Source organism: Chrysemys picta, chromosome 11 (genome assembly GCF_011386835.1).
Source record: "Chrysemys picta bellii isolate R12L10 chromosome 11, ASM1138683v2, whole genome shotgun sequence".
Lineage (NCBI taxonomy): Eukaryota > Metazoa > Chordata > Testudines > Emydidae > Chrysemys > Chrysemys picta.
Genome location: NC_088801.1, coordinates 10,557,019 through 10,578,422, shown reverse-complemented (window position 1 = coordinate 10,578,422; position 21,404 = coordinate 10,557,019). Strand labels below are relative to the sequence as shown.

Sequence of the window (21,404 nt, the reverse complement as noted above, 5' to 3'; positions counted from 1 at the left end):
TGAATTAATTTTTGAGCTGCAGTATCACATACTTTGAAGTGAACGGTACTTGGGTGGTAATGGCAGCTGAACTAGGACCCCCTCTGCACACCGAGAGAAATCAAACATGATCGCTTCTTTGGCTTCCGAGGCTAGAGGATGACGGGAACGCTGATGTCAGACATCTAGGGCTGGATCCCCGTCTGTTGTAAATCAGTGTAGCTCCACTCACCCATATACTTTAGTAAAGCATTTGGTACAGGGTTGTACGAAACCTGATCTGGCAAATGGATTCAGATTGGCTTGGATTTGAGGGCTGCCACTGAGCCTGAAAATTGGCTGATGGATTATCAATGGTGGGCAGTGATTAGGGCTCTGTGGTTGTCACGGGGGTCACGGAAGGCACAGATTCCGCGACTTCTGCAGCGGCCAGTGTGGCTGACCCCAGGCCACCCAAGCAGCTGGCCCCAGAGCCAGCTACTCAGGTGGCCCTTGGGACAGCCACACGGGCTGCCATTGGAGGGTCTCTTCAGCCAGTGCAGCCGGCCCCTGGGACCGCCCGAGCAGCAGCCAGTGCAGCCGGCCCCTGGGACCGCCCGAGCAGCAGCCAGTGCAGCCGGCCCCTGGGACCGCCCGAGCAGCAGCCAGTGCAGCTGGCCCCAGGGACCGCCCGAGCAGCAGTCCCAGGGGTGGCTAGAGCAGCTGCAGCTCAGTGGCTCCCAGCAGCAGTCCCGGGACGGCTGGAGCAGTGGCAGGCCCCAGGGCTCAACGCCCCCTCCCCGGCAGCGGCAGGAGTGGCTGCTGGCCCCCGGGGCTCTCACCCCAGCTCCCCCCTCCCCCACAGCTGGTGCCATGGGCCCCTGAGGCTCCCTCCCCCGCAGCAGCTGGTGCTGAGGGCTCCGGCGCCGCCCCCCCCGGTTCAGTCAGGAACATTTATGGTACAGGTCATGGGCCATGATTTTTGTTTCTTGCCCGTGATCTGTCTATGACTTTTACTAAAAATACCCGTGATTAAATCATAGCCTCAGCAATGATTAATGGCAATTACCCATATTGTGGGGAGGTGTCATGTGGGGCACATGGCTTATGAGGAGAGGCTGAGGGAACTGGGATTGTTTAGTCTGCAGAAAAGAAGAATGAGGGGGGGATTTGATAGCTGCTTTCAACTACCTGAAAGGGGGTTCCAAAGAGGATGGATCTAGACTGTTCTCAGTGGTACCAGGTGACAGAACAAGGAGTAATGGTCTCAAGTTGCAGTGGGGGAGGTTTAGGTTGGATATTAGGAAAAACTTTTTCACTAGGAGGGTGGTGAAGCACTGGAATGGGTTACCTAGGGAGGTGGTGGAATCTCCTTCCTTAGAGGTTTTTAAGGTCAGGCTTGACAAAGCCCTGGCTGGGATGATTTAGTTGGGGATTGGTCCTGCTTTGAGCAGGGGGTTGGACTAGATGACCTCTTGAGGTCCCTTCCAACCCTGATATTCTATGATCCGTGTGAAGCCTGGTTTCCTTCGACACCTTCATTGCAAACAGCATGTTAATGAAATTATCAGAAGACCCTAAATTGGGAGGTGTGTCAAACACCAGCCTTGATAGAAAACTCATGGGAAAGGACCCAGAGAGTTCATAGATGTAGAAAGAAATAGGTGAGATTTAGCAGGGGCGGGGGGAGACACCCAAAGCAATTATGTGGAAGGTACTCAAAAGGCAGCTATGTAGTGGGAGGGAGGTGTCACGCTGCCTGGAATGGCTCACGACCGTGAGTGCCAACCTCAAGGCAAATTGTCAAAAAGCAGGGCAGACACCCCAAACTGGTTGTATGTTCTGTAATGAGATTTCACCAACCCAGTAACAAATGTGAACTCCTGAAGCCCTATAATAGCCTTACAGTGGAGTCACAGACAGTCCCCTTGGGCATTCCAGTCTATCTTGCCACCCAGGCAAACGACTTAGTGATAGATGGTTGCTATGCACCAAAGATAACAAAAGATTTGGGTTACTCTCAGCCCCAAGAGACTAGATACTTACTCCGGGTAAATTTGCACCTTAGATCTCACACCAAACACAATGCTTGTAGCCAATCCTATTGTAAATTATTTAAGGGTTTATTAAGTACCAAAAAAATGAGCCTTATTACAAAATTAAAGTAGGCAAACATATATACGCAAATGAATTAGTGTGTGGTTTCAAAAGGTGACAGAGTTGTAGTAATATGTCAGCTCTGAATGTCTTTTAGGGCTAACCCAGGTTCACCCAGGGGATCTCTGCTTCTGTTTCGGAGCCACCTCTAGCCCTTTGGGCGTCCAAACAGCAAAAGAGATGACACATTTTCTTGTCAGCTGTTTTTATTTCCTACTTCCAGAATTCAAGCTGATGTGATGAGCCCTTTTGCATGTAGCCTCTTGATGAGTGTGAGGGGGCAGTTAACAAAGTCTTTGTATTGTAATGTTCCACAATGGTTCATTTCATTTTGATACGACTTCCTGATGGGCAGGAGACATCCCTCCTGACTGAGTTCACAATTTCAGAGCAAGCATTTTTTACAGTTACAAAACAAAAAGGTAAATACTGCCTCATAGCATGTGATAAAGAGATAAATGAGATTAATGCCGGCAGCAACTTCTAAGCATTTCATAAAATCTGAACACTTTGTGGTAAGTCCAGTACCCATCTTAGCCATGCGGATACACAGGTAAAACTGACTGGTTTCCAGCAATACATTTGTCAGTGCTCAGCTGAGGTCTAAAGCATTGGCAAGAGATGGCACCTGGTCTGCCAGCCTCATAGGAGATCCCTGAAAAGCAGGAAGGCTGTCAGAGACCTAAGGAAAGTATTGGTTGGCAAATTAGACCCTGTCTATACTGTGATATTTTTGGGGGTGTGTGTGTGTGCGTGTGTGTGCGCGCGCGCTGGGGTAGCTGTATCTGTGTAACTCCCAATCTAAATGCACTGTGCTGGGGTGATGTGGAGCTCATACCATCCCAGGTGACTTACCCCAGTAAGTTACCAGGTAAGTTGCATTGTTGCAGTATATACACATTAGGGTTGTTTGCACCAGTGTAGCTACATTGATGTAGGGCTTATCTACACTTGAAACGCTGCAGCTGCACCATGGTAGCGCTTCAGTGTAGATATACCTATGCCGACAGGAGGGGTGCTTGCATCTGTCCACCTTCCCAATAGGCGATAGCTAGGTGGACAGAAGAATTCTGCAGAGACATCACAGAGCAGGGAGCAGATAGCCTGTATCTCCACAGCACTGTTGAGACTACAGCTGGAATTTTGTGTCCCACTCCAAACATCTCCATACTGACAAAGAGGAGGGAATTTTTTGGGTGTAGGTTGCTTGAGGCTTCCTTTGTGTCTGTATAGTGCCTAGCACATTGTGAATGCTACAGGAAACAAATAACTAATGCTGATAATCATCCAGAGAAGAGTAACAAATACATGCAAGTCTAAGATCACGCCGAGTGTGAGGTGGACAAATTACTTAAGGTCAGATCCACCACCTGCTGATGGCGGTGGAAAGACTCCCCTTGACCTCAGTCACCTTTGGATCAGACTCTTGGGTCCCAATTCAGAAAGATACTTAAACACAAGTCTAGCCATAAGTATGTGCCTAGCTCACAATGGAAGTTGTGCCATCGACTGCAGTGAGGGTAGGATTTCACCCACTGGGCGTACAGTTTAGCAGATCTAAGTTTCTTTGCACCATCCGGGAGGAGGTGAGCTTCTAAGGAAGACTTGAGAGAAGAGATGCCAGAGGCTGTGAATCTTTTTATAGTTTGTGGCTAATCTGTGGGATTCCGAAGCCCTTTCCAGCATTTGTCTGTATTTTCAGTAGTGGCTATCATGTATAGCGTGAGAGGCATGATACCGTTGCAGCAGGCAGTTGATGGGCGGGAGTAGGCTGTGTATCCTTTGTTTTGTTAGTGCTAGTACATGCCAAGAGGTTTGATTTTAGTCATGTGCTTTGTTTATTTTTAATGTAATTGTTGTGCTAATTATTCACCAATTTGCTGGCTAGTCATAGTGCTGAGATGACCACCTTGTACCACTCCAGAAAAGTGCATTCTGCAGGGAAGTGTTCATAATCTGAGTCCATTTCAGTAATCCTTATCTATTTTATGTTGCCATGACACCGAGTAATTTCCTGTCATGAGCAGGGCATGGCTAGCTCCATAAAACATAAACAATCTGTATTGAAAAAGCATTTTACCCAATCTGATTTTACCCTGAGGAAAACACGAGCCCCACGAGGAACACAAAAAAGACAAAAGGTTGGATCTGGTATGCTTTAGTGTTTATTTCTATCCATTATGTAATTATATTTTGAGTTGATTATATAATTCCCTTCTCCCTCCCTCTTTCCCCACAGAAAACAGGAGTGTCCAGTTTGCTCTCTCAGATCACGTTACTGCAGGATATTGGATACTGCTAGCAGGGAAAATGGGAGCCACTCATTTTATTCTTTAAAGGCCTAATGTTGTGCCATTGAATTCATGCCCTTGATTACAGTGGAAGTAGGATATCAAGCTCTACTTGCATATGGTCCCAATTTGGGCATTGTGGGTTCCTACTGTGACTGAGTGCAGTAGTCTAATTCATGCTGTCTATCCATAAAGCAATCCAGTCGCTTTGATATGTAGACACCAGTTCTGGGCTATTGCCTAAATCCACTGCACAATGCATGTCAAAGCTTAAAAGTGTATGGAGAGGCTACCGCACTGATTGGCTGGCTGGCTGGCTTCTTGTGTTCCTTTCCAGCCAACATGAAGTTTAGGACTGATGTGTTTTTAATGGTAAAAAGAGATCTTATATTATATACAAAACTGCAGGAGTGGAAGTGCAGTCATCGCATTTTACAGAGATCTTTTGGGGGAAATTACAGTTGGAAAGATATGCATCATGGTATAAAACCTCTTAATCCAGGACAAGATTAAAATGTGATTAGGGGTTAATCACAAATGATGAGTGAGATGCTCTAAAGGGGTCACCTAACTAAAAATAACTGCCATATGTAAAAGGGAAAGACTGAAATATCTGCCAGTGCAGAAAGATGTTGGGGCAGATTTGCTGTTTGTGTCAATGGTCATAGCGCCATTGGCTTTCATGCAATTATGACAAATTTACACCAAATGAAGATCTGCCCCCAAGATCCTAGGAGAGCTCCAAAAAAGGGAGAGGAGTCTGAAGTGCTGAGAGGACTGGACAAAGGTGGAAGTAACTGCAAAATCAGGTACCAGATGAGGCTTACCAGAAATCTTTCTGTATTATTTCACTGTTACTTTTTTGTGCTGACTTAGATTTTGGAGGCATATATTTGGGAGGAACGTGTATTTATAGCTAATACACTAAAAAAAATTGCCCTTTTCACTGGAGCTGGTCAAAAAATGGGGAAAAAATTGAAAAGTTTTTGTAAAAAAAATTGAAATTTGGAAAAGTTTTAGCACACAAATGTACATACAGGGCATATATACAGTTGTATCCAAGATCAAACTGGATTAGTACTGTAATATCCATATTATTAAATGCGATTATGTGCTGAGAGTTGTCAGATTTTAATCCAATACACTAGTGGATTATAATTTAATGACCTGGACTAAGGGCACAATTTTTTGGCATGGGGGTAAGGCTTATGACACAGGCGGTTAGTAATTAGAAAGTCTGAAAGTTTTACTTCGCCTAAAAATATCACTAGTAAATGATGAAAAAGATCTAGTGAACAAATATATCATGATGCCAGTCACGTTTAAAAATACTTACACTTTGCTTCATTGGAACTTTATCTTGGATGGGATGGAACTGTCTGTGCATGTATCAGAGGGGTAGCTGTGTTAGGCTGAATCTGTAAAAAGCAACAGAGGGTCGTGTGGCACCTTTAAGACTAACAGAAGTATTGGGAGCATAAGCTTTCGTGGGTAAGAACCTCACTTCTTCAGATGCAAGACTAAATAATACACACACACACATGCACATACAAAATAGTCCATCCATATGGAACATATCCATACGTATATTGTATATAAGTTTCAGAGGTTATGACAATATATGGAAGGCATTTTTGGTAGCCCTATGCTTTTAAAATTATTGTAATGACAACTAGACATTGCTTATACATTTCGGTAAACATTGGGCTATTCAGTGTTCTGCTAGCCCCAGTAGCATTGTCAGGACATACTTTTTTAAAAATTGCTGACAGTGATAATATGTCAAAATGCTGCACTTATCTCAAACCATCTCAGAGCGATCTTTCTTCACTTTTCTGAAAACGTCCCTATGTGACAAACTAATATTCCTAGGACAGAAGAGTCTTTCTTGTGTTTTATTCATATGCCAATATAATACAATAAAAACTCTTTTAAAGGAAGACGTTTAAATTCTGGTGTGTGCCCTTGAGTAATGGGTTTGGGTCAGATTAGCATAAATTGCTGGCAAGCCATCTGCTAAAAGGTTCTTGGATGGAGGCTCCTGATGGATAGACTGGCAAATATAACTTGGCTTTGCTGATACTGCTGATCTTGAGGATGGAGGAAGCAGGTAGCAGATATTTGATCAATGTGGTTTGAGTTCCTGTTTGCTCCTGAGTGAAACAATTTTCTATCTTTCTATCTAAATATAGCTTACAGGCATTTTTATCACCATAGATTCTGAGTGCTGCTACAGAGGCAGGGCTGTGAGAGAGCCTTAACCCCCTTTCCCAGCCATGTTTAGGAAGGTTCTCAGATACAGCTGTGTATTGCCCAGGGGGAGTGCTGCCCTGAGGAGAAGGCATCTTACTGAAGTTTTAGAGGAGAGGCAATAGCATCAACAAACCCTGCTGGAGACCCTTGTCTGTTCAGAGTGGGCCAAATGTGCCCCGGGTGTAACTCCATTGAGTTCAGCACACTGGGGATGAATGCGGTCCAGCGTCTGAGCCATGTCCTGCCTTGATGGCGCAACCCATGTCACTCCTGAAGGAAAGTCTTCAGAGGGACAGTTTGTCACCTGTCTCTCATCCCTGCATAGGGGGAGAGGAAAGGAGCCAGGGTTAAATCTTTTAATTATACAAGTGAGGCTACCCACAGAGATTTAAATGCAATCCCCGTCTGGGTTTGTGGGTTTCTAAAATTCGCTGCTGCCTAATTTCTCCTCTTGCAAAAATATCAACCAGTTTCTAGTGCCTGGGAGCCTAACCATCTATTTATTAAAATAAGACCAACAATATGTTTGTGCTGGAAAACATTAAGGCGCTGTACATTGATCATATGGATTTAGGGCTCGTTCTGCCTTCCTAATATCGCCAGAGCCTTATTCTGTGAAGCTAATTGCATTATAAATCCCTTAAAGCATTTTCATAAGGTATTGCCCAAAGATATGAAACCCTCCATCAAAGAACAAAGAAACAGTTGTGGGGTTGTTTTCTAATTAAGTGTTATAGGAAAGTAAAGGCAAAAAAGAGAGAGAAAATGCCAATGTTAATTAAATGCAACGCTTGCTTTCACTGACTAGATTTAAAGCATTGCAGGAAATCCTGAAATTTAGTCATTCCAGCTGAGAGCCCAAGGAATCGAGGGCTGTGATTTTTCATTTTCAGCTAGAGGTGGGCCCGACCAAGATTTGATCATCATCAAACTTCAGGGGTGTTTAGATCTAGACTCATCTCTACTCTTAACCCTTAGTGAGAGACTCCGCTAATCCACAGCTGCCGTGACCTCCCGAGAGCATCCAACTGAAACACCTGCTCTCACACATCCATATGCTGACAGCCCTCTCCTTCCCACATTGTGCAACCTGTGAGATTTCCCTGAGCATCATCTCAGGACTTGACCATGTAGGAGGCGATTTCCTCACTCACGTGTTCCTCTTGCCCTCATTTATGCTTCTGAAAATTTACACTTGGGCTACTACTGTGCAGTCGAGTAGATCTGGCGGTGTTTTATGCTCACTTGGTGAACGAGGACACCAGTGGTACGGCGCGCCGTACTCCTCCATGGAAGGCACTGGCATGTAGTATTTAACTGCACGTGTTAAGTATACGGAGCTAAATCACACTAGTTAGGAACTAACAATCCTTATGTACAGTATGCATGAATAACTAAGTTCATATGCTTTGGAAGAGCTCCCCAATAATAATACTTTGCACATATAATGTGCCTTTTACCCAGGGATCTCAACTCTTTGACCAAGCTGGGTAAGTATTTTTATCTTCATATTACAGATGGGGAGTCTGAATCTCAGAGATTTCCCAAGGACACACAGAATGTGGCAGAGCCAGAGAATTAAACTCAAATTCCCTGACCACCAACCCTGAACTCTAACCAACAAACTGCTCCCTTTATTATTTTGATATTTCTTTGGCTGATTGAGAGCGGTGCATAACACTTCCTATCACATCTTCCTTTCATTTCTAAGGGCAGAAGGAATTCTCACCCCTTTTTGGCCAGTTGGAAATTATTTAGCATTTGCACATCTATAGTAGTTCTGCCCATTCAAAGAGTGATGTTTGGCATGCATATAGTGCCTGATGCTGTTACCTGTAGTCACCGAGAGCAGTGCTTTACGCACATGAAGCCCCCTCTGAAGTACCTAGGACTCTATGCATGAGTAAGCTACTTCTCAGTTTGAGTGAGAGTGGAAGTATTGGGCCCTTAGCACTTGTTGAGCATTGACCAGTTAATCATCACATCACTTCTGGGAGGTAGGTTAGCAAGCGTTATTAACCCATATGGAAACAGGTGATGTAATTTGCCCAAGGTCACACAATTAGTCAGTAGCAGAGCCAGCATTAGAACTCAGAAGTTTCAGACTCCAAAGCTTATATTCAGTCCTCCAGTCCATGCTGCCTTTCAAATGGGTGACACTCTCCACTCCAGATGGCAAGAAGCTTGAACTAGCCAATCACCGGTCTCTGCACCCTTTTTGGAAATAGTGTGCACCTATTTTAAGGGTGTAAGTGAAACATACATCTTTTGTTGCCTCAGAACAAGGGATGAATTCCCTGTTGCAGCATAACAGCAGATTAAGGGGCCCATGTGAGAGATTGAGGCATGCAGTTATTTAAAAATAAAAGCCTGCCATGAGCATGCTTCAAAAGCGAAATGGATTGTGTGACTGAAATGACATCGACAGCAAGGAAAACGATAAATTTTCTGAGAGGAGTCTCATCCTCCAAAACAGGACTTTATCCTTTTGAGCTGGAAACATCTGGCATGTCAGTGGATTTTACAACAAAGGGGAGGGGGAAAACAATTTCTGATGGCATGAATATAAGTGATTCCATGATAAGGCAGAGAAGGGGGAAGAAAAGCCCCTGCCTCTTTTCTAAATTCTAGTGGTAAAAGATACATTTTGTATTTCTCATTTTTCTGCTGCTATTGACAACACTTGTTACTTGGTTGTAGAATTTCTTGAGTCATTTTAGTTTTTCAAAAAGTGACCATGACTTGTTACTTATACTGTAGCTGACAGAAGTGACACACTTAATATCGGGGGGTCCAAACCTGGATATCTACCAATGGAGATGGAGATCAGGTAAATGTGCACCTGCTCTTCCAAAGAGAAAAGAAGTGCCATCTTGGTAACTACTATGACAGGGAGTTGGTGGCTGTACAATGAACACTTTGGAAGGGAATAGGTTGAGTGTACAGCCCACCACTCAGTCCTGTTTAGGCCCAGCATGGTTGTGTGACAATGATGATCAGACATCATGCCATCTAGTAGGAGAATCTGGGTCTCTGCAGAAGACTCTGGATTCTGGCTCTAGTAATGGCTGAGCACAGATCCACCAACACAGAAATGGCAAGAGCTGTGGGTCCACCCACTGACTGACTCCACAGAGAGAGAGAGCCATGTATGGTACACACCCATCTTATCCTCCCAGATGGAGGGAAGGTGCCAGTGGCCCAGGATGGAGATGGAATCTGAGAGAGAAATTTCTGAAAACAGGAAAGAGCATTTACAAAGCATTTATATGTCTATGTAATTTTTTTACTTTTTACAGACGCTTAACAAGAACAACTTAATACCTGATGAGAGGACCAACTTCTATCCCTTGCAGCAAACCAACGTGTACACTACAACCTATTATCCCAGTACACTGAATAAATATGACTACAGGCCTGAGGCCTCCCCTGGAAGGACCTTTACCAACAGCTGATGATGGACAGACTGTCCAAGGACTGGATCACTTCCTATATGAATTGTTTTTTAAACTGAGTTTATGGACCAAATATTGGCCCGGTCTCCAGATGTAAATATTGTACAAGTAGGGCCTTTTTTTTTTTCTTTTTGGTTAACTGTATTACTTTTAAACAGCACATCTCCTTAAGTTGACAGAATGCTTATGGACCATGGACCATTCTGCATAGACTTTTGTGGATATTTGGCTGGTGATGACACTTACTGCTGCAAATATTCATGGCTGGATGATCAGTATTTCTCTCTGAGGCCTGAATTCCCGAGGAGCTGATTGCATGCTGTGCTAGGTTTCCACCATGCTACACTCGTGTGTTCTAAGAAACATTACAGGTAGCTCCTTAGAGCAATGGATGATTGTACAGTGACTAGACAATGGCGGTACATTGAATGACACTTCGTTCACAAGACAAGCTGCCTGAGACTCCATCACGGTAGGAACTAGAACAGTTTTAGGTTTCCAGTGGTGTCTCCAGCATCACTAGAAGATTCCTTTCACATTGCAGGAAATAGCCTCCGCAGTCTCTTCTTTGGTAACATCCAGTTCAACTGGGGAAAGGAAACACACAAAGTACTCTACCCAAAGAAGCATTTCAGAATATTTCCAGTTTTAATTAAAAGAAAATGATACAGGCAATGAGATGTTAAGTGAAGTAAATGTTGGACTAATGAGATGTGGACTTTGCATAACAACGATGTGCTTACCACTGGAAAAAATGTGAGGAGTGCTGTACATGAGCCATGAGCTTTCTTTGAAATTACATTTACTTTTTTTCCCTCCAAGCTTGATCCTGTTCATATCTGCAAGGAATGATGACTGATGGCCAGGCCCTCCTCTTGTGAAATCACTAGGCTTGGGGCTCATTCTTATTTTATTATTATTTTTTTAGTTCACTTATTTTTTGAAGAGTAAGAAATTCTGAATTTTTGGCACGGTATTTTTCTAAGGAATGTATTCATAGCATACCATGACGCAGAAAGTCTGCTGCACATTCTTAGTGTCTTCCAGTCAGTACGCCATCAAATAATTATACAGCTGAATAATGTGCATTGTTTGCCAATATTTCTTTAGATTTCTCAGCTAGAAACAAACAAAAAAACCCAACCTTGTTACAGTTATTAAATGGGGACTGTAGCGTTATTAAACATTATATCCAGCCTTGAAATGTAATTTTGTGTATGTGTGTGCCTGTGTCCAGCAGAACTGTATTAGACTGTTGCAGAAGCCATGGTGTGTACAACCAGATATGTATGTCTGACATTGTTTTGTTTTGGCCAAACAGTATCGCCAGTGCTTAATGGACAGTTCCATCAAATGTGTTAGCAAAGTGAGCAAGTTTGACACTGTTAGTATTGAATGTTTCTAACTATTTATAATGAACTCCTGAGGCTAAGACTTTTAGAATGCCACAATACTGAGCATGAGATAAGAGTACAAACCTAAACACCCATGAGCTCCAAGTAGCTCCAGAACTTGAATTCTTTGTATGCATCTTACTGTAGCAATTGCCATGTTTGTTTTCAGTCATTGACTGGGATGCGTTTGAAGCAGTTTGGGTTGTATTGGTTACATAGGAGAGATTTCACTGAAAGCCAGCACTCAGCTAGTTTCTCATTGCTGTCATTCACGGACACTTGTTTGGAAGGTGGGGCTGAGATGGAGCTGGTCATTGCACACATACCCATCCACAGAGCTGAGACGAGGCTTTGCTGCTCATGACTCAAAATGTACAGCTCTCCTAAGGGTGAGGCAGAGCAGAGGTGGACTCTGTAACCTGGTCTTAAAGTGTGGGACCAAAAGCAGGAGAACAAAGTAACCTGTTTCTAAACTAGTTGAACCCTAACCTATGGTAGTGATCTATAGCTGTAAGGAGATTTATTATAAAATTTTGTGAGTGAGGGTCTTAGAGTAGCTCAATGACTCCCAACCTTTTCTGGCAACTGTACCAGTTTAGCAGGCTGATCCAGGTTCTGCTTCCAGTGATCCCAGTGTAAATTGGGAAAAACCCCATTTAAAAAAATTACTCTGGATTTATACAGCGGTATGACCAAAAGCAGATTCTGGCCCTAAGAGTTTGGCTGTACTAGTTTCTTCAACTTATTCAGCTAGATCAAAAGAGGCAGGCACTGGTCACAAAAGTCCCATTGATTTTCAGTGGGTGTTAGGTACCTAAATCCCAAGCTAAAGTTACAGGACTGGTGCAGAGCCCTCCTGGCTGACAACTGTTGCACTAGACATCTCTAATGTCAGCAGTTCTAAAGAAACTGGCGCCCAAGATCACTGTAGACATTACAAGCTAAAGTCATTTCTTAGCTTCCATTTCAGGTGGTTCCCTGTGTCGGAGAGTTATACGGTTATTGTTTATTTGGCAGGATTACAGCTGCAATTCTTAGAGGTGCAAGCGAGTTAAACCTTGCAGTTATTTTAATTTTTTTTTTTTTTTTGGTAGCTCAAACATTTCCATTTGCGCAAAAAAAAAAAAAAAAAAGCCATGTAAGAGCTGAAATTATTTAGTTTTTCAACTCCGTGAGCAAGATCACTGCTTTCATTGTGCTTAACAGGTGCATATATTATAGTGTGTATGGGCAATGGGGTAGGTTATATTTTCATCAAGACATTTCAGAGTCATTCTTATTAGCCATCTGAATGGCTTCATGAAATTGGCAATCACAGCAAGAATCTGTGGACTCCATTCAAGCAGAAAGTAGAAGCACGGGGAGGAGGAACTCTGAACTCTTAGTACTCAATTAATGTTTGTGTGAGAGTGCAGTTCTTTAAGGGCAATGTTTAATGTGATGTGAGGGTTGAATTCCTTCTGCGCTCCTCAGTGCGGCCCAGGTTAATGACACAATATACAATGATAGTCTTGTGTTTCTGTTTGGTTCTAGCAGGTAAATTGGCAGCAGATCATCAGATCTGTAATAGCCATAGGAGATTGAATTGCTTCTGCAGCCTGATGTTAAACTGCTTAAATTTCCCATTCTTAAGGTCATCTAAACGTATGCACAGTGTGTTGGAAATACCATTGCTCTAGCACCAAAGGTTTCTAACAGCAGCTTTGGCTTTTTCTTTTTTTTTTAATTTTTGTTTTTTTCTAAAATGCTGATCAGTTATTCAGCAAGAAATTGGGTTGACCTTGCAGCCTTAGCTCACTGCAACTATTCTGGAATAGGATTCAGCTGTACAGCATGTTGAAAGCAGTAAGTGTCTTGCACCCAAATGTGTAGGGGGTAGCGTTTAACAAGGTCGTTCTTTTTCCACCTCCATATGAAGAGATGCACGACTCCCTTGCGCTAAAGGTTGCATGTATGGAGTGAACTATGCCCCATTGTAAAACTGCTATTGCACTTCACTGGATTGAGATGCCAGTTATAAACATGCCACCCCTTTATAACTTGCAGCTGCCTCCAATAGACAAGACCCCCAAAAGTAAAATACCTGGAGAAAGGGGCGTTGTTGTCTAAAGAGGCACTTGTGAATGTTTGTAAATATGAGCCACTCGCTCTTCTTAAACATGTGAAATGTACAAATACCAGAAAAGAATGTGTATGGAGTAATGACTGCTATTCTTAATGCCTTATTTTGAGAAAATGAAATAGAAGTTATATTGAAATCAAGGTAGAGAGTGGGAATGGAGTCCATTAAATGCCAGATGTGGTAAAGATGATTAGGAAACCTCCAATGATTAGTCTAAGAAGCCCACGTGAAGATGAAATTGCTGTCCACGCAGCTCAGTGTATTCTTTGTACCAAATGTCAGATTTTTTTTATACATATAAAATGTAAATTTAAAGTTTATGTAACAAATTTAATAGTGTGCATAGCTATCAGCAGATATCTAGGGTATATATTTATAATATATACACACACTCTGTCTCCATCCATTCAAATACCTACAGAGAAAATTTAGACTTAGAAAGGCAGTGCTAGTGTTCAAATTCCATAGGGAAAGACTGAAAATAAGGATTAAGAAACCCCATGATCTTTTAATTAGATATAGCAAAATAACATTTTATAATAATTTTAAAAAAATTGAAAATAAAATTGATTTGTTGTAGTTACAAATGCCCATTCTCCACAAAACATTTGGCTAAGAATAACTAAGTAAACAATTTTTGTAGCCCAGTGGTGCCACCGGACTCCTTGTTGTTTTTGTGGCTATGCAGACTAACATGGCTACCCCCTAATTTTTGTAGCCACTCAGTGGATGACTAATCAACCTGAGGCAGCTCTGTGTATCACTCTTGAATTCAACTACAAGTAGAGACTAATTATGCAAACAAAGTAGCAGGTTAGAACAACAAATGGAAAGTAAAAAATGTCAAACTGGATCTGGAAGAAATTTTCACTTGCATGTTGAAGAGCTTTGCAGTTGAGTGGCAGCATAATAGTTTAATAACCATTTCCACACAAGACTGTTGTCATACAACTTAAGAGCTAGATCCTGCCACCTCCTAGGTTGTGATTTTCAAGTGGGCCTGATAGAGCAATAGGAGAAGATGTAGCTAATGCCTTTGGGCACCTTTATAATCCCCAGCCTTGTCTTCTAGATTAACCCTCACCCAGGGACATCAGTGGGACTCCCTGAATATCAGGCATGCTCCAGCACCCACTGGAGTGATGGGAACATTGATTTCAAGGAGTGTAGAGTAAGGACTATACCCATCTGAGCAGTGGATTTGGCCCTAGCTAAAGGGGTTGTTTTGATAGCTCAGTGAATTCTCAAATGAGAACAGCTTCGGATAGGTAAATCCCTCATTTAAGCCAGTTAAAAGAAAACGTCAGATAAGCACTGGCCGAGTTGGATGCTGTCTGTAGCACTGGAGCCTTCAAAACTGCACAAGGAAACTAACAAAAGCAAGCCTTCATGGAGAATCCGGTATCTTAATTCTCATGGTCACAACATTGTAAGGTAGAGCCTTTCTTGAAGTTTTAACTGCAATTCTGGTTCCCAGCTGCAGAAGGCCTATTCTCATCATTGTAAGCAGTGGTGTTTCCTTCTAGAACTTGATTCCTCATCCCAGCCCTATCCAGTATTTATTTTTTCCAAACACATTGGCCCTGACAGCGTGAATAGTTACATGCTATAAAGACAGCACTGAGCTTTTGAATTCCTAGTATAAATAGTTTTGAAATAAAAATACCACTACTCCTTTATTACACTGAAACCTTAGTGGGATTGGGATGCTGTGTACCATACAGGCCACAGCATGAGGGAGAGGACAGTGTGTCTAATAACTGAAGCAAAAGGGCTTTTAGTAGAAATATGGCAAAACATTGGGGAAAAAAGCCACCCAGCTGCATGATCTTGTGGGTTTCATCTACATGCAACTCATCTCTAATAACATCTGCATATATTTTGAACAGATGAGCAAATTAATCAGAAACAACCTTTGTCACAGAGGGTAAGTACGTTAGCTAGGACTTAAGCAGGGGTGAGGAGGGAGTGACAGAGACAATGCCGGATCTTTGAAACACAGGAAATTGTTAGTAGAAAACAGTATATTTACTCTAAAAAAGGAAAATCTGGCAAGTATTAGTGGACTCTTAGTGTAAAGGCACATCACCCTTCCTATGCAATTGAACGCGATGGTACTATTGGTATATAAAGGTGACCTAGACTGTAATCACTGCCTTTAGACACTGTGAATTTTTTTGGGGTACTCTGTATTTTTATATATTGTACAATGTAAAGAGTAATTCAGAAATAAAACAGAACCACCTGGAGAGCTTGTGAGTCATTTCCCCTCAAAAAGACATAACATGAAGTCACCGAAGATTTGACAGGCAACCTTTTCCTGGCAATGGTCAATACATATGTTACAGATGGCAAAACACATCCCAGAGTGCAACTGGCCAACTGGGCCAGGTTTAGAACTTGGAATATGTGTAAATATCTAATTCCTTGCTGACCACAATCCCCTTATTGCCTGAACCATGACACAGAATTGCATTTATCACAATTTTAGCCTGGATGACTACATAAGGTTACTGGGTATAAAATTAAATTCAGCAACACAATGCAACACTCCATCTAAACAAACCTGATTTTGTTCAGCATTCCAGAATAAAACTAAATACCAAAACCACTCCTGCCACTCTCCCACACTCACAAATCTTATTTCAGAATAAGGCATCAAATGGGCCGAACTAAAGCTTTGAATCAAGTGACACCGATCGCCGGTGGGTTTGAAATACAAATCCAGGTCTGATTCCGCGGCATGACTCTGCTCCTTGGCTCCTGTAGCACCTCTGCTTTGTCCAGGGAACCACATAACTAGTGTCCCAAGGACACAGTGTTTTTTGTTGTTTTTTTTTTAAATTGTATCAAGTATATTAGCTTGCTCCAATGAGGCAAAGATATAATCAACATGCTGAGCCTTTCAGCTGTACAGTTCCCACTTGGACTGAGATTGTATTCCAGCTACTTTGCTATTGTTACATATCACAGTACAAAATTGTAAAAATGGGCACATTTTTGATTGAAGGATGCTCATAGCCTCTTACTGGAGAATGTTAGTGCTCTCATCCCATTTATTAATCAAAATAAAGACTGTAGAAAGTGACAGAGTCAGAAACATTTTAGTTTATGTTTCAAGACAGCTGAAGACGTATATTGTAGTTTTATACTGAAAATTACACCATACTGTCATAAAAAATAGATTGGATTGCTAACAACCTGAAACATGCTACACCTGCGTATGGAATACCTTATCCCTAGTAAATCATAAGCTATCTTTTGGGTGTTTTCAGATGCTCAAGTGTATGTACAAGAATTTCTTTTCAAACGCAGACCATCAAAAAGTAATTGAGAGGCACATCATCAGTAAAAATAAACTTAGTGGGAATCAGATTTTTTTCCCCATTATTCCTACACTTGAATTTGCATAAGCAATTCAAAACAAAACCATTTAGCAAGCAAGACACTTCTGTGTAGTGAATTCTCAAGTCGGAAACTAAAAATCTATGCCTAGCATATTGTTTTTCTAGCTACTAATTTGAGTCATTAAAGTAACAGGCTCACTTTGTTCCACAGTGCATGTTATTCTCACTCACCTTCACTGCACTTCACAACTCTATGCATTAGTAAAAATATCTAAAAATCCCTCATGCATCTGGGGAAGTTTGTTTAGGGGCACTCGAAATACTGGCTTACAAACACAGGCCAGGTAAGTGATTCTGAGCTGGCACAGAGCTGTGAGGGCTCGAGCCTGCAATACGCTGAGTGTTCTGGCCCTACTTCAGCAAAGCAATTAAACACATGCTTAACTTTAAGCACCTTGAGTAGGCTGGCTTTGGTTAAGTCCTTTGCTGGAGCAGGGCCAAAGTGCTCAGCCCGTTGCAGAATCTAGCACCTACTGTCTGGGATGTTACTTGCCTAACTGGAGATGGCTGAAGGGGCAACATCAACCAATAGCTACTGGACCTGCACATCCATTAGCAATGACAAATCACTTGCTGAATGAATACAGCAGCCAGTGGGATAGTGCTGGAGTTCAATGGTCTTTGCGTCCCCATTAAAGGAATAGCCAGAACGATCTAATCCACCCACTGTTTTTCTCCCATGCCTAATAGCACAATATCTAAGTCCTGGTGCTTTATTTTCTCTTCTGGCCTGTCCATTCTTACACAGTGGGGTTTTAGTGAAAACAGAAACATGCTGATGCCTCATCTATCTGACCAAGATACACTTTGGAGCAATTAAAGGTCCTTAAACATTGCAGTTTGAGAATATTTACAAACACAGTGTATGATTGATATATTGACTGTTAGTCTCCTTCCACTCTTTGTTTATACACACACACTTGCTGGGCACAAAGCTGCTTCTTTGAGTGATTGCTCATGTGTATTCCACAATAGGTGTGCATGCTCGCCACGTGCACTGGTGCTGGAAGATTTTCCCCTAGCAGTACCCATAGGGGAGCACCCCAGCGACCCCTGGAGTGGCGCCTCCAGGGCGTGGTATAAGGGGAGCTGTGTGCTCTCCCCACCCTCAGTTCCTTCTTGCCGCCAGTGAAGGTGCTTCGGAACTGCTCTGCTCCAGCTTTTCTGTGGCTCCCCAAAACTGCTTGTTCGTTCCGTGTTGGAACCTGTAGTTAGTTAGCTGTTTAGTTTAGCTAGAGTGCCCGGGCAGGCCATGCCCCATGCTCCGAATTTTAAGTCGTGCGTCACTTGTAAGCGATCTATGCCACGGAGTGATCCGCACACAGACTGCCTATGCTGTTTGGGGGAAACCCATGTCAGCGATCGCTGCAAGATTTGCAAGTCGTTTAAGCCTCGGACCAAGAGAGAAAGAGACATTAGGCTCCAAGCTATCCTGATGGAGTCAGCACTGACCCCGGCTCCAGCACGCTGCTCCGAGTCGGCACCGGGCACCGTGGTGTTGGTGCGTGGCGACCCTCCGGCGCCATCGACTAGTCAGCACCGCTCCCCATCCACGGGGCATGCCAAGAAGGCTAGGAAGAGGCCTTCTTCACCGCGGCACCGGAGTAAACCCGGAACAGAGGCTAGACCCACGTCGGGGAGTCCTCTATTCCCACCAGCCTTGAGGCCGCCAACTCAAGTCGAGCGGAGCAGCCCGGCCCATTTGGAGTAGACCTCCCCGAATGTCCGCTCTGCAGGCGGCGTGGGACCTTATGTCCAGGCCAGTACCAGGAGCACTGCCGATGTCGACCCCGCGATCCAGAGGCAAACCACCGCTGGGATCTCCGCAGTCGCCCCATGTCTCAGTCGAGGGAATGTTTCTGATGCCGTTCACTGCCCAGTGACCGTTCAGGGAAAATCCATGTGGATTGCCCTCGATGCCCACCAGGCTGTCTGGTTGGGTTCCGTCTGACCGAGACTCTTGACACCACTCCACCTTGAGGAGCGAACACCGATGGGATTGAGGCAGATGTCACCAAAGGTCCTCATCTCGGAGGGGCTATCTCAGCCGGTCACGGCACAAACATAGTCGTTCCTGTTCAGCTCCAGGACCCCGCCACGGCACCGCCTCTGCAGCCCTGGGTGTTGATCACTGGCGTCTCGCCATCGCGGGTCTGCCTGCCGGAGCCAATTGCGGAGCAGCTGTTACCAATGGTACCGGTCCTCCACGTCGGATCGCGGTCCTGTGGTCGGCATCGTTCCCAGCGCCGCTGCTCCTCCTGGTCCAGGAACAGCGGCAGGTCATATGTCAGCCTGGCCTCCCTTCTTAGTCGTCCTTCGATGGATCAGGCCAGCCAGGCCTAACAGCCGGCTCCGCCAGTGCCACAGCAGGTGCAGTGGCACCAGGCCCCGTTGCCGTCCCAATGGTACCAGTGGGCACCGTGGCCCTTGACACAGCCCCCGGTGGGGGCTCGCTCAGTGGCCGGAGCCTCAGAAGGACCTTCGGCCTCCCTCTCCAGCCTCTGAGGAAGGAGTCAGTGGGACGTACATCCTCGGCACCGTGCCCGGAGACTGACCTGGTGGTGGACACTCCGGTGCTGGTGGACACCCAAAGTACCATGCCGGCCTCCTCACCCTCCACAGATGAGGTGATTACGGCCCCTCCTCCTTCCGTCCCACAGGAGGACTTTAGAGCCCACCAAGAACTCTTAAAAAAGGTGGCATCAAGCCTCCACCTCCAAGCAGAGGAGATGGAGGAGCCCTCAGCCTCCCTGTTTAACGTGCTGTCCTCCTCGGCACTGGACAGGGTGGCCTTGCCTCTCCATGAAAAGTGGCGAAAATTTCAAATGCCCTGTGGCAAACCCCGGCCTCACTGGCCCCCATCTCTAAGAGAGCAGAATGCCAGTATTTTGTACCCGCCAAGGGGCAGGAATACTTATACACCCACCCTGCTCCTAGCTCCCTGGTGGTCGAGTCGGTCAACCACAGGGAATGGCAGGGCCAGCCAGCCCCTACCCCAAAAAATAAAGATTCAAGGAGGCTGGACTCTTTTGGAAGGAAAATGTATTCCTCCTCGAGCTTCCAGTTATGGGTGGCAAACCATCAGGCTCTCCTGGGCCGGTCTGAGTTCAATCTGTGGGGCTCCCTGCCTAAGTTCAAGGACTCCCTCCAGGAGAGTTCAAAGCGCTGGTGGAGGAGGGTACAGCGGCTGCCAGGGCAACCCTGCAGGCAGCTTTGGATGCAGCGGACACGGCTGTGCGGCCCATGGCCTCTGCGGTGTCCATAAGAAGGGCGTCATGACTCCTGCTCTCTGGGCTGTCCAGCGAGGCACAGACTTCCCTGCAGGACGTCCCGTTTGACGGCAATGCTCTGTTTGCGGAACAAACAGATACAAAGCTGCATGGCCTGAAAGACTCCCGCACAACTCTCCAGACTCTGGGTCTCTATGTTCCGGCTCTGACTCAACCTAAGTTCAAGCCGCAGCAGACTCCCGCTCGGGCCACCCACCCAAAATACGATACCGCTTATAAGAAGTTGCGGGACTACAAGAGGCGCCCACAGAGGCAGTCTCATCCTGCCCCCCAGGCTGGGTCCTCCAAGGGCAGTGGGGAAAAGGCGGTTTTGACGGGACGCCCGCGGGCGTCCTGCCAGTTATCCTCAGGGATCCACCCTCAATAAAGCTTCCCTCCTCCAACCGGTTGTGTGCTTTCCTCCCGGAGTGGTCACAGCTGACCTCAGACCGATGGGTCCTCAACACCATCTCCCGGGGCTGCACCCTCCAGTTTACTTCCTCCCCGCCCCCATCCCTCCTGGGGGATCCCTCGCACGAGGCTCTGCTCGAGCAGGAGGTGGGATGGCTCCTGGGCCTAGGAGTGGTGGAAGCAGTCCCCGAGGAGTTCAAGGGCAAGGGGTACTGTTCCCACTAATCCCGGAGGCCAAAGGTGGGGCTCAGGCCCATCTTGGACCTGCGAGGCCTGAACCAATACATGGTGAAGCTCAAGTTCTGCATGGTCTCCCTGGCCTCCATCATCCCCTCCCTGGATCCCTGGGACTGGTATGCCACCCTTGATCTGCAGGACGCATACTTCCACATTCATATATTGGAGGGGCACAGACCCTTTCTCCATTTCACGGTGGGGCAGGAACACTACCAATTTATGGTCCTCCCGTTTGGTCTGTCCACTGCCCCCAGGGTATTCACACAATGTATGTCCGTGGTGGCGGCCTACCTCAGGCGCAGAGGGGTCCAGATATTCCCCTTTCTGGACGACTGGTTGGTCAAGGGCAGCTCCCGGTCGCAGGTGCGGGATCACATGGCGCTCCTTCTGTCCACGTGCACCACTTTGGGCCTGTTGGTAAACACCAAATCCACGTTAGTCCCGGTTCAA

General features: G+C 45.0%; 2 protein-coding genes across 9 annotated transcripts in view; one reads left to right on the top strand and one right to left on the bottom strand.

Moving 5' to 3' along the window:
- Positions 1 to 15,879, top strand: part of SEMA5B (semaphorin 5B) — a 345,985-nt gene extending 330,106 nt beyond the window's left edge. For 7 of the 8 annotated variants that reach the window (XM_005279803.4, XM_065561488.1, XM_065561487.1 and 4 more), the window contains one exon: positions 9,959 to 15,879. In XM_005279803.4, the coding sequence (XP_005279860.1) occupies positions 9,959 to 10,114 (156 nt within the window). In that variant the 3' untranslated portion in view covers positions 10,115 to 15,879. Of the gene's footprint in view, positions 1 to 9,419; positions 9,490 to 9,958 lie in introns of all 8 variants that reach the window. The other variant, XM_005279806.4, reaches the window with a different exon arrangement.
- The window catches only part of SLC49A4 (solute carrier family 49 member 4), a 163,074-nt gene continuing 145,934 nt past the window's right edge, over positions 4,265 to 21,404 (bottom strand). The window contains exon 9 of the mRNA XM_065561496.1: positions 4,265 to 6,976. Coding sequence (XP_065417568.1) covers positions 6,960 to 6,976 — 17 coding nt within the window. The 3' untranslated portion in view covers positions 4,265 to 6,959. The remainder of the gene's footprint in view (positions 6,977 to 21,404) is intronic.